The sequence below is a fragment of the Ammodytes marinus genome (assembly GCF_949987685.1).
Source record: "Ammodytes marinus genome assembly, chromosome: 17".
Lineage (NCBI taxonomy): Eukaryota > Metazoa > Chordata > Actinopteri > Uranoscopiformes > Ammodytidae > Ammodytes > Ammodytes marinus.
The window spans coordinates 13,818,589-13,831,683 of NC_137221.1; the positions used below are offsets into that span (position 1 = coordinate 13,818,589).

A 13,095-nucleotide genomic window follows, 5' to 3' on the forward strand; every position below is an offset into this window, starting at 1 on the left:
AAGTATTCATCATGACATGGGCAGCTGAGTGATGATAAATGTGTTGAGTGACTCATGCGGAAGAGACATGGGAGCCATCGGGCGACATAGTGGCAGCAGGCTCCACTGTGACAGACTAAACATACCGTAACACACAGACACAGACACACATCCTGATAAAAAACACAGACAGTGCAGAGAGAATGTCACCGGCTTCATACTTAGCACTTTAGCATGGCTGTGGAAGAGATAAGTCACTCTCAACTGCGGTCGTCACATAACTAGTGTCACTTGGCCTGATTCACACTCTAAACGATTTTCTCAAATAACAATCAAACTCTCTGCTGGCATTGTTATGCAAAGTGACAGGGGAGTACACCATGTACTTATTATAGAAGCACAATTCACTGGAACAAATGTGAAATCTGATATATTTTATTAATTAATAATAAGGATGAATTAGGCTACATGATGAAGTAAGATGCACTGATAAAATTATACAAATTAATATATGCATTTTGGCATTGTGTGTTATAGTATAAAAATATAGCTACGACGATAATTTCAAAGACAAATGTTAGTAATGAATGAGTAACATGTTCTCTCACAAAGCGTCATATAACTAAAACACACTTTTTAAACACTACAATACTGAGGGGATTTTGGCAATGACACCCAGCTTTTCTGGAACACGGTTTAATACAGTTACACACCTTTTGATATCCTTTTTCTTCCCATGCAGACAAACAAAATGACAAAAGAAAAAGATTTTAATCATCTGAGTCCTCCTCTCCCTCCTCCTCCGTCTCTTCAGATTCATCTTCATCCTCTTCGTCGTCCTCCTCCTCTCTCCTTGTCTGTCGAGCTCTCTGTTGCTGTGACAACAAATAAACAGTCAACATGCGACTAAAAACACTTAGCAGGTAGGTAGTCATTAAGCACAGCTGGTGGTTTTTACGGGAACATTTCTCTTTCACTAAGGTTGAAAGAGCCGAGACAATACAGGTAGAGAGATGTGAACACACCCATCTATGCACCAACACCAAATTCCTCTGTGCATACTTGTAGTTCCATTCTATGAGAGCACAGATATATCTCACGTTGAACGGACTACCAAGTTCATATGATGCTATGTGTATAGTCTAAGAACAATACTTTATCTTCCTCACTTTTATTATCAGTTTTAATCTGGAGATTTACCTAGAATGCAAAGAGTGTCTGCAGTCCACCTAGCTTTATATGTGGCTGTATTGTGGCATATTCTGCAATCTGCAGACTGCAATTGACTGGACACATCTACCAGACACGTTATCTGAACACATCCGACTGCAACCCTAAAAATGACAGCTCAATGATATCAAATGATAACCTTCGTTAAGTGCCAAAGTGTAGAAAAGCTGTATGGACATTCTACAAAAAGATACAAAAAAATTAGTGCAGTACCACTGTTATGATGCTGAAGTAAACTGAACTGCAGGAGGAAATGTATGATCATGTTAATGATATGCAGTGGCATGTGTGGAATTCAAAGTGGATGATGATGAGTGGGTTGATGCTGCACAAAACAATTGGCCCAACTGAAAAGACCAAAAGGTTATAAGGCACCAGCCTTTAGTGGGAAGACGGAAGAATTCCCTTTTTCTAAAGGAGGAAGGGATTTTTTTTTTTAATTCTTCACCACAATAAGAACTTATGCAACTGTCAAAGTCTAACAGTCCTTGCCATAACAGAAACTACATCAAACAGGGATAATCTGGGGGAATCTCTCGTTTGAATAAGAACATCTATTTACTTCTCTGTATCTTACCTGTAAGGTCCCTGTTGTACTCAGGAGGGACTCGGTCCGATCGAGGGAGGTTTTGGAATTAGCTCGCACTATGTCTAAGCGTGACGGGTAGTCAGGGGGGTGCATCAAAGTCCTGAAAACCTGCCAAACACAGAAGTTGCTAGGTTTTTCCAAAGAGAAACAGGAGAATGGAAAGCAATGCCCTAAACACATTGGTAGACCACCGGTAATCTCAATGTGTGCACTAAATATAATGCAAGATAACCATGAATTTAAAAAAAGGAATGTGTCAACATAATATATAGTCATATATAATTATATACATTTATATTTTATAAAATGTAGAGTCTTTGGTAAGCAAAGACACACACTTAAATACTCTACACTGGGCTTTTCACTTCGTAGACCATTTCTGCAAGAGCTCTCGATCAGGATTATCTTCATGCCTGTCGTTGTGCCCTATTCAGATGATTCAATCTCCCATGCTTTGTTCTATGAGTCATTGAAAAACAGCCTTGTCCGGGTGAGGAGTTTCGCTTCAATGTGAATGGAAGGGAGATGATTCAGTGCAAAAACACACAGATGAGATGGCACAGAGGGGCGGGGGGAAATAGCACAAGGGCATCTGCAGGAAGAACCCCGCTCTCTTGGATATCAGTGATCCTTTTGAGTTCTCACTACAGGCTTTGTCTTGTGAGATAATTGGGCAAACTTCTCAAACCAAATTGGAAAACAGAAGAAAAAGATGCTAACATGAGCTTTAAATTGTGCAGGATTCCCTACAGGTCACTTTAAAGTTTCCGAATCAGTGAAGGGTGCAGCTTCTAAAGTATGTATGAGCAATGAGTCGATGAGTAAAGTGTGCAGAGGGCCATGGTGGTTTGCACTTGTTACACAGTACCATCAGGTTAATCAAGTGCACAGCATAGGGTGTACACAGAAACTGTTCAGCTTTTAGCCCTGTCACATTCATATATTAAGTACATTCTCTGAGTATTTGTCAGGGACACTCCAATGATTACGTCATGTTATTACACGTCAGTTCCCACACACTCCTACACACTAACACATTAATGCTTAGGCTATTTATAGCGCCTGGGCCACGGTTGACCTTGAGCAGGTCCTCAGCCTACCTCCAGGTCCTCTTCTTCATCCACACTTTGAATGCTCTGGTAGGCCAACGTGTACGCTTCTAAGGCCTTGGCATGGAACGACATCTCCACTGTCACAAACTCGCCAAAGATCTTCTAAAAAAAAAAAAAAAAAAAAAAAAAAAAAAGGTTGAAGGACAAGGATACTATTTCAGTGCTCAATTAACTGTGGAACTGTATGAATCACAACCACATGGTGAGCTCTAGTCACTAAAAAGACTTCTGAATTGACAAAACGGGAATATTTTCAAAGCAACTGAAGGAGGATTTAAATGTTGTGGGCAGGTGTCAAAATTAACCCAACACATCATCAATATTGTCTAGTTTCACTTCATTGTCAACCACTGCTTCAACAGATACACTCAAATTAGACCTAGATTTAATATAAGGTAGACAGAAAGCTCGGCACAGCAGACCTTGATGTCGAGGATCTTATGCCTTTCAAACTCGTTTATGGTCTCCTCCAGCTGCCTGGTGGTCCGCGCGGCATCAATGGTGGCTCTCTGGAGCTCACTTTCAGCCTGAAAAAAATACAATGTACTTCGACCAACGCACCAGTGTCACAATGAAGTATAAACATAGAAAATCAACACTTTCTCTATGTGGCTGTTTAATAAATCAATTAGAAATTGAATACTTTTACCCAAATTAGCTCTAAAAAATGTCAAGCAGCTGAAACATCCACCAACTGCAGAGCTGCAGTACCAAAAAATGTCACTTCCAGTTCCCATCTGCGCCACATATTGACCAAAGCCATTCAGCTAGTGACATAATTCTGCAGGAAGGGAAACTAATAGCTTCTGCAATTTTGACACTTTTGGCATGCCATTTTACAACTTAACTACACAGATAAACAAGGGCCATATTTAATAAACTATTGCCATTTAAACTGTCACTTCCCAGAGGTGCTATGGGGTTGCGTGGCATGTCTAGAACTAGTCTGACCATGACTAAACGTTCTTGTGGAGAAACTGCAAGAGGTTTTGTGAGTGATTTACAAGTCTCTCCCATGTCGTGCTTCAAATGAATTAAAGAAGCAATGACAAATATGCTGCTGCCACTGCATGTGTTGTTACACTTTCGTTTGAAAAGGAACTCTGAAATGTGGTTTATCTTTGTTTATCTCATAACAAGTCGCACACGTCATCATCAGCGATGAGATGCTCTGAATACACGGGACACACCTGAGCCTGAAGGCCGGGGTTAAGGAAACAAGGAAAGATTAGCCTGGATTTTGTGTTTGTTCTACACAGCAACACGGTACAAATTGGTTGCTATTGTTACAGACAAGATAAAAATTCAATGTGGATCAAAGTTCATTTTCCTGTTGCAACATTAATATCAGTCACTCAACAATAATTAAGCTGAAGATATCACCTCTAATTAAAAGGTTGAGTCAGTGAATATCTCACAATTCCCTTGAATGTACGTACTTTGTGTGAACTGAAAAAAATCTGGTGTTAATACAAAGCTTAGGCTCTGAAAAACTGGCATGTTACTGACACAATACAAAGGGTATGTAAACAAGTGTCTCGCTGACTTCACATTTAATAGTGGATTTTATTTCATAAAAAGTGTTTTGTCTGTTTGATAAGACATTATTTCATAATCAATGCGAGGATACAATGATCTGCCTGTCTGAGGGGTTTCTCTGTCTGGTCCTCTCAAGCTGAGCCATCTGTTTGGCCTCTCTGTCTCTGGCACTCTGCGTTGTCTTCAGATCCTCCTGCATGGATGCACAAGCACACAGCAGCAGTCATTATGAAAGATGCACTTGTGTCAGCTTTTCAAATTCAAAATGACATAATCCAACAAACATTGGCCGTAGCTCAGTATTTCATGATTCGAGACCTCAAGTGACCCCTGTTGCGCAGGTTCCTTTTTGTTTTAGTCCATTTTCCAAAACGGAAGGCAAAGGAAAACCATATTAAATAATGAGAGATAGTTTCAGCATTGACAGGAAATTCAATTTAGCCAAGTTCCTGTTTTTCATGATTAAATAACTTCATTTAGCAAGATTGAATTACACTTTGGCATGCTCACTCCGCCTGTACAACAGATGACTGATTACAATCATTCTCGAAGCGGAGCGTTTTCATTAAAAGAAGCACCTATTTTAAAATCTGGCAAATCTGCAGTTTCAAAAGTATTTTTGTTTTTTAAATGAAAAAGAGTAGAAAAGACATGTTACCTAGGACAGTACTTTGAAACTGTGGGGGCGTCATGACAACACAAGGCAATATTATTAATGTGAACATTTGTGGGAAAAGTCACAAATAAATAATAGACTTCATTAATTTTTATTCTGAAAATGTTATTTTAATCTTGGTCAAAACAAGATGCTGAGAGGGGAATAGACTGACTACGGCACAAAACAGAGCTGATGTGCCAATGGGATATTATCATTGATTCTACACTGCCCTCGTGTGGCTGTGCAGCAGTAATAACACTAACAGGGAATTGCTCTGCTTCCCAAACTGCCTCTATTATCATTCTGATGACACAGTTGCTGCATCCTTGAAGGCCTAAGCCGCTCTAAAATGCTGGAGTAATTTAGATGGAACCAAAACAAAACTACATGTTGAGGGGCCAATGCAGGTGGGTACAACTATTCCACCATCTTCTCTGCACTTTTCCTTTCTATGTCACTGGCAGTTAGTGCAGAATCTGCTGTGTTTCTGTATGTGTTTAACCTGTAATATCTTCAGAAGCAGGAATAAGACAGAAAACACGGGAGTCAGTGTAGATATCAAGATAGCTGCAGCTCACAGCAACACTTACCCTTTTACGCTTCACTACAGCTCCATAGCTTTTTAATGGCTCTATGACTTTAGCTTCAAGTCTTTCCACCTGTTAGGAAAAAAAATTGTCGTCAACTTTGCTTTTACCCAACACATTTTACAACATGGCTGTGAATATTTCATTGTGATTGAAGTCAAAGCATCAGGAAATACAATACTACAGTTTTACCTCAGCTTGGCGGTAGTCTCCGACCTTGGCCAGATGTTCAGCAAACTGCTTCATTCCCTTCTTCAAGTTCGGTGTTTCCGTGTCTGCATATGTGCCGATTTCCCGAACCAGAACATCTGATTTGTCTCGTAGCCTGGCTGTTTTACGGACATAGGCAGCAAACAGCTGGCACATGTCTCCGAAATGTTTCTCCACATTGGTGATGTTGTCCTGGATCTTTCTTGTCTGGCTGTCCCTGGAGAAGGTGGAGGACAGCATTCAAGTCAGAAATCAAACTGGGACCGGAACTTGACAAGAAAGTACATATTGTTGGCAACAATAATACAATTGTTCTTGTCCAATAAGTTATGATTTTGAATTGTCTATCTACATCAATGTGTGGCGGGCCATCGATGACAAACACACCTTGTTGATATGATGTATAGTGTCTTGTTTTTCAGATTTACAATCAGCTTTATTGGTAAATAATGTGTGTACACAGAGGGAAATGGAAATAGAATTTGCTTTGATATTGATTCAATAATAGATGTAGATCACAAAAATACCTAAATACTTGAAACAACCTATGCTCTTGCTTTTTTTCTTTTGCCATGTTCAGCACATCATTTTTTCATTTTCATTTAACCTTTATTTTTTCGTGAGTATGGTATTGTACTTACTTATGTAAAGTATCTAAGTAGGCTACTTCTTCTACCTCTAGTCATCTGTTTGACTAAAATAATTTCAAGCACTGGTCAATTGTACGATTTCTGGCAATCTAGATTTTTAACATGCCTTCTTTCAGTGACAAAGGTGCGAATATCATCAATCACAAACATATGACTTGTACTTGTCCATCTTGGCAATTTGATGATTTTGAATGCATCATTAAATGCCGCCTGAAGCAATGCCTACGATTTAATGATCGTTGATGACGCAGACACGTAGCCAGTTTCAAGTAAGTGTGGTAAAACACGTCTCTTTTCGAGACAGCAACGTTCCTTGCCCTTTGTTTATTTTGAGGAATGCAAACTAAACCGATATATCTACAATAGTGTCCCGGATGAGAAAAGTCCGTTTGTGTATAATGACAATCTCCTCATGGTTCAGTAAAGGCGTTCTCCCTTAAATCTACTGTAAAAATGCTCGGCTATATACAGTATTTAAACGTGAAAGCACAATTGAAGCCACAGCTGTTTTATCTTGGCTGGTTTTGCGATGTTGCTTTTTGTATACGCTAATGTTAACTTGCAGAGTTCCCCAGTATCTAACTAACTAGCGTTATAGAAAGGGTTTGCTTGACGCAATTGATTTCTCTTACCTCGCTCTTGCATCGGGCGTACGACTCATTTTGTCACAAAATGAAATGCACTCTTTTTAGACGACTTTATCCACATTAGCAGCACTAGCTCACAGCTTCTCTCCCAGGCTAGCACGCCAGTCCGCCGTTTCCATGGAATCCGAGGGGTTTCCGCTTGCGCAACGCATTCTGGGAGATCGAGTCACTAGACTGTACCTGTTTCTCTTTGGCCTTTTTTTCTTCCTTGAATCTAGGCTAATTGCTAAATTTGCACGTTTTTGTTGTTGCGTCTACTAGTAAAAACTGGAGTGAAGTTTGGAGCTCCTGCGAGGACACAAGAAAGATTCAGCTCTGCACAAGGTATGGCAACATCATTTATTTTGATGGTTGCACTGTGAATTAAAGTGTGTTTTTCTAAAAGCAGCAGTGGAAATGTAGCCTACTGTGTTCATGTAGGCTATATGTGGCTTACTTGAGTAAATTAACTTACCAGTACTGTACTTTACCCCTGGTACTTTAGTTTTCCCATTTTATGCCACTTTGTAGCCTACTTCAACAACATAACACAATATTTAATTTGTAGCCTACTCTACATTCATTAAATATCATTAGTCAGAATATTACACACACAATACACATGATCAACAGCATTGCTGCAGATAAACTGCCCACAGTAAAAAGCAGCAGTAAGTAAGCTATAGGCTACACCAGTGGTTCTCAATTATTTTCTGTCATGCCCCCCCTAGGGGACAGACATTTTTTCGCGCCCCCCCCCCCTAAATTGAAATACTATTGAGAACCTGCTAATATTTATTTATTTATCTGTACAAAACCACTGTATGAGTTTCTGGCACGAGCATTCTACATACAATCACCTTATTATCAAATTAGATAACAACAATTAGCTGAGATAACTTCTGCAGCAAAAAAATTCAAAGTTCAGTTTATTAGCTCAATTTGTAACATTTAAAGAAGACTGCTCAGCTAGCGCGCCCCACCATTTGAGAAGCACTGGGCTACACCATGACCAATTCCAACTTAAAAATGCTGCATTCCTGGTCCATCAATAGGACACAATTCACTTATTGCAGTTTTTAAAGGGATCATACTGTATCAGTATCCTACTTTATATTATTTAAGTATGTTGCTGATAATACTGGACTGGACCTGAATTCATATAACACTTTAATAACTAAGTCGTCACAATGTACCTCTCATTCACACACACATGACAGTGGAGCTACCATAAGAAGCAATTAGGTTTCAATTAGTCCATGAGCCAGGGCCCCAAATTTGGGCCATCGGTAACTGGCCTTATTCCTACGTCTAAATATATGTAATATATATTTTTAGCCACAGTGTTTGTTTGGCCAGTATCCATCTCTTTACTTCCCTCTACAGAAGCAACATGGGAAGGCACCCAAAAATAAACTGATACATAATCGCATTAGTTAAAATACAATTTCCAGCAAAACACATGGCTGCTGTCATCCATACCATCTCTAGCAATTTGATCTCACTGCTAAAGTATTTGAATGATCTTTTTTTATTTAATTTTTTTTGGGGGGGGGGTTCCCAAATAGATCAAGGTACATTGCCTACATTGCAACAAAGAGGGCCACAAATAGTTATTTTCAACAACAGCTTGACTGTTTTTGAACTGGTGCCAAGACCAGACTTTGTGATCACTGAAATGAATGGAGGCCTCATTGTAATTCCCTCCTCTGTGTTTGGGAATGCATGAATGTCACCAGCTGCCACGTCTGCTCCTCTGTGGATAATGTCCAAAAACCTTAATTATCACGCTTAATCATCCATGGGATTGAAGCTGGGGACATCCCACTGTAACAGATTGGCGATGTAAAACACGGTCATTGCATTGAGGTGTGTGCCTGGAATCCCAAGAGGATCTGTTTATATTCTCTCGTACAGCTGATGTTGGTGTGGATTCATTTTTGTGGTAAAAATGCTTCTGATATAATCCTCTGCTGCAGCTGATGGGCCATTACACCATTTGATAATTTGATAAAAATACAGGGATGGTGTTATCCTACAGGCCTTCTTATGAACATTCATGTACCCATCCTTAATGTTGGGCTGATTATATAGAGTGGATAAAAACGTAAAAAACAACGTAACAAATAGCGTCAGTAGACCACATTTTCAGTCCATTAATGTCAACGTGTGTGTGTGTGTGTGTGTATAGAGGCAGCTAAAAGAAGTTGAACTGCTCAAGGGAAGAGGAATCGGAGGGTACCGCTCTGTAAATGAAATGTAAATGTTACTTATAGATGTTTACCCTAATTGCTAAAAGGCGTCTCATCACGTATCATACTGCTAAGGTTCGGCTCTAAGTATTGGTATAATTTTACAATTATACAATGCAATACAGTAGCACTAAGAAGGGCTGAGAGACAAGGCAAATATGTTTTATTTCAGTGTGATTGCACTAGTCAACCACATGATGGCAGTCCACTTCCATTCGTCCCTTTGCCTGAGAGGGAACAGGAATTTTGCATGGTTACAGGTGGATTGTGTGCTGTAAGTGCACACTGACTCATGTCTCTCGCTGTCTTCATCATCACATTCTTTTCCATTATTCAGGACTGGTTGGCAGTAGCCCAGGACTACAGTCAAAAATGCCTAAACGTTATAACAAATATAACAGATGCCTGTCTAGCCGGTGTCCTGCAGGATCTGCGTGTTGAAAGAAGCCCGGGGCTGTTGAGTTATTTGCCTTGGCTGCTGCTAAATGTATTCAGGAGGAGTGGTGGCATCTTTTTTCAAAACTGTTCGTCTGACTTTCTTGAAGAACAGATGGTGTTGTTTCCAAAGTACCAATTAGCAAGTAGAGGGTAAAGCAAGCAGCCACTAGCGGCAACTCTCTCTCCCTCCCTCCCTCTCTTGCCCTCTTCTCTCCCTCTGTCTGTCTCTGTCCCTCTGTGCCCTCTTGTTCAGTCTTCAGCTCTCTCGCTGTTTCAATCTCCGCCTGACTCTCCCGCTCTACAGCCCTCTGCGCCACAGTGGCAGGTTTCGACGTTGGAGAGATGTGTGGCCCGCTGAACAGATTGGGAGTGGCATATGTCAGACACGGGGGGGACTTAGTGGGGCAACCAAGAATGTGTCCCATAGCATGCTTGTGTGTGTATGTGTGTGTGGTGACTTTTCCCCTTCAGGTGTGTGTGAGCCCTGGTGTGAAGACCCCGGACTTGAGGCACACAAGCTTCAGATTCCCTGCTAATAACAAGAAGGAGTCTGTGGGTTTGTGTTTGTGTGTTCAGGGAGGCTGAGGATTTATGAACAGTGTGATATCTTGTTTGCCACTTGGTGCATAAAATGAAATTACAAGCCAAGAGTCAATATCTCATCATGCTGATTTTGGCTAACCTTGCTCTCCTTCCTCTAACCGCGACATTCCTCAGATTTGGCAGAGGGACACAGCGATGCTCTCTTGCAGAAATTAACCCCAAAATATTTAGTGGTTATTTTACTTTATATACCCATACTTCAAACTCAGTGTCCAATGTTGTAGCCTTTAACTAAACCTTATATTAAGAATGTATCTGTTCTCATGAAACAGAATGCTTCTCTGGAGTGAAAAAGAGAGCAATTCTATCATACAGGCAATCAAGATGTCCCCCTTGTTAAGTTCAGCTCATGTAGCAATCCCTTTCACTGTCACGGGAACATTTTCCATCCTTCCTGATCAATTCCTCATGTACTGTAGATGTACATCAGGTTGACACCACTCATGAAGAAGTTGTCACAGATCGTTTCTCGTAGTGCACAGACAGTCACGATAAATGGTTTTGAAACCACACTAGTTGGGATGTGAAATTCAGTCAGTATATTCCCCTTCAATTCCAGCAACCTTGAAGAAAAAGTCCTCACTCTGCAGTTAAGCGGTTGCTTGAAGGGCAAGCCGGCGCAGACACGGTCCAACGCTTTTATTGACCCGGCGAGAAACCACCCCGTGTCTCCACGGGCTTGGAGCTCAGGTTAGGGTCTGTGTTGTCTGCGTTCATTAGTGTCTCCTTTGCCATCTTTTTCTCTCTCTCTCTCTCTCTTCCCCCCCCATCCATATCTCTCTTGCTCTCTCTCTCACACCTCCTCTTCTGACTCTCTCACTCCGTCTCTGCTTCTCTTATCCCCGGAGGAGCTGGAGAGGGAAATGTCACCAGATCAAATTAGTGGGAGCCTCCAACACTGCCTGTCTGCCTCGCTCTGTCTATTCCACCGAGTGATAGCGTCTGTCATGGAAGTTTCTAAAAGTTTGTTTGTGTCCAAAACTTTATTTTCCCTAGGTATGACACTCCATGACTGTGGTAATAACGTCTTGTTTCTTAAAGTAGTTTTGCACTAAACTTTCACCACATAATTTTTTCCTCCCAGGATAATAAGTTTCTTTTGTTTAGTAGAATCCCTTAAACACATAAAGATGTATGTGTTCTAACCTTATTGGTAACTATAAGCAGGTTTACATAAACATATTGCCTAACATACTGTACATATAAATTATATTGTATATTAAGCCAGGACATGTCTGGTATTTGTGTTGCCTGTAGGCCTACAACAACCAAGGAGTAAAAATGTAAAATTGTGGTTTCATGCTCAAGGCTACTCATTATTGTCTGTATGTCAGCATATTGTTGCTAGGCAACCAACGTTGACCTGGAGAAGTAGCTGTGTCCAGCCAAGGTATAGTCCGTCACATAACCCCTTGTAAAACTTGTCAGCCTTACTCTTTAATTTGCATACTGTTTAAAGACCAAATTACAAAAAAAAAGCGATACATTTGTGAGCTTTTGAGGATCTGGTATGCAGATTTATTTTTTTTCTTTTTAAAATACTTTTGGACAGAGCTAGGCTTGCCCTGCAAGTGAAGCCTGACTGGTTTCTCATTAAACGTGCACATATGATAGTTGTATCATTCTAACTAATATAAAGAAAAGGAATAAGCTTATTTCCATTTTTTGTTTGACAGGGACAATGCACAGCTCCATAGCAGGACCGGAGTTAGCTATAAGCTAATGTTTAGCGAATTGTAATAAGCTAATATTGCTTTAAACATGTCAAATAATTCATATATTACCTTCTCACCCACTCTTTTCTTTTTGCAGTTTCACCACATCACTTATTCATAGCACATTTCATATTCATAGCCTTTTTTACTTCTCCTAAGACGCATCGGACATATGGATTTCTCTATTGGCCCGGCCTGATTTACCTTAATGCATTTTAGAAGAGAGAATGGAGCGAGTGTTGCCAGGCGTTCATCTTTGCAAACAGATGCCTTTAATGTATGTTAACCTTGGTAGCAGTAAAAGGCCTCGCCGTTATTCCTCTGATATCATACAGTGTCTATCAGAGTCCATTGGGGAGGAACTGGAGCACTTCCAGGACTCCGCAACGACTGGCCGCAAAAGAGCCCTAATTGAAATGACTTCAGACTATTGCAAAAGAGGAAGACTATTGGTTGAAGGCACAATGCTGTGTGTGTATTGTGGTGTGAAGAGGCAGGGGGAAGATCGTTTGTGTGGGCCTTGTTTCCTACTCTGCTAAAAAAAGAGACAAAAAGAGAAAAAAAAATTGACAAAGCAATCTACAGTAAGAGTGAAAGGAACACACGGAAGTCCATTGCCTTGGTGCTCCATCACTGGTGGTTGAAAGTATAGCCACTGTCCTTCTGCCATCAATATGCAAATGGCAAAAAATGGCCCTTGAGTGCGGGGAGTAGTTCCCTCAAGTGCATTCATTAGCCACCGTTAGCATAATTGATTCCCAGTCCCGCCATAAAACTGGTCACTCCCCGCGCCTCTCGCTCCAGGGGATCCTCCAGGGACCTCACGGGCTAACTTCAATCATAAATCATTAAAGGACAACACTAGCCAATGGACTGTGCCAAGGCCCACGGAGAACGCGAGCAACAG

The 13,095-nt window shown here is 40.7% G+C and overlaps 1 protein-coding gene across 1 annotated transcript; it reads right to left on the minus strand.

The window, feature by feature from the left end:
* Nucleotides 1-442: 442 nt before the first annotated feature.
* Nucleotides 443-7,312, minus strand: cibar1 (CBY1 interacting BAR domain containing 1). The gene is made up of 8 exons (XM_080044900.1): nucleotides 7,187-7,312; nucleotides 5,887-6,121; nucleotides 5,698-5,766; nucleotides 4,541-4,642; nucleotides 3,333-3,473; nucleotides 2,899-3,012; nucleotides 1,787-1,906; nucleotides 443-854 (listed from the first exon to the last, which is right to left on the minus strand). The coding sequence occupies exons 1-8, from the start codon at nucleotides 7,213-7,215 to the stop codon at nucleotides 750-752; spliced, it is 915 nt and encodes a 304-aa protein (XP_079901026.1). The 5' UTR covers nucleotides 7,216-7,312; the 3' UTR covers nucleotides 443-749.
* Between the last annotated feature and the right edge of the window lie 5,783 nt (nucleotides 7,313-13,095).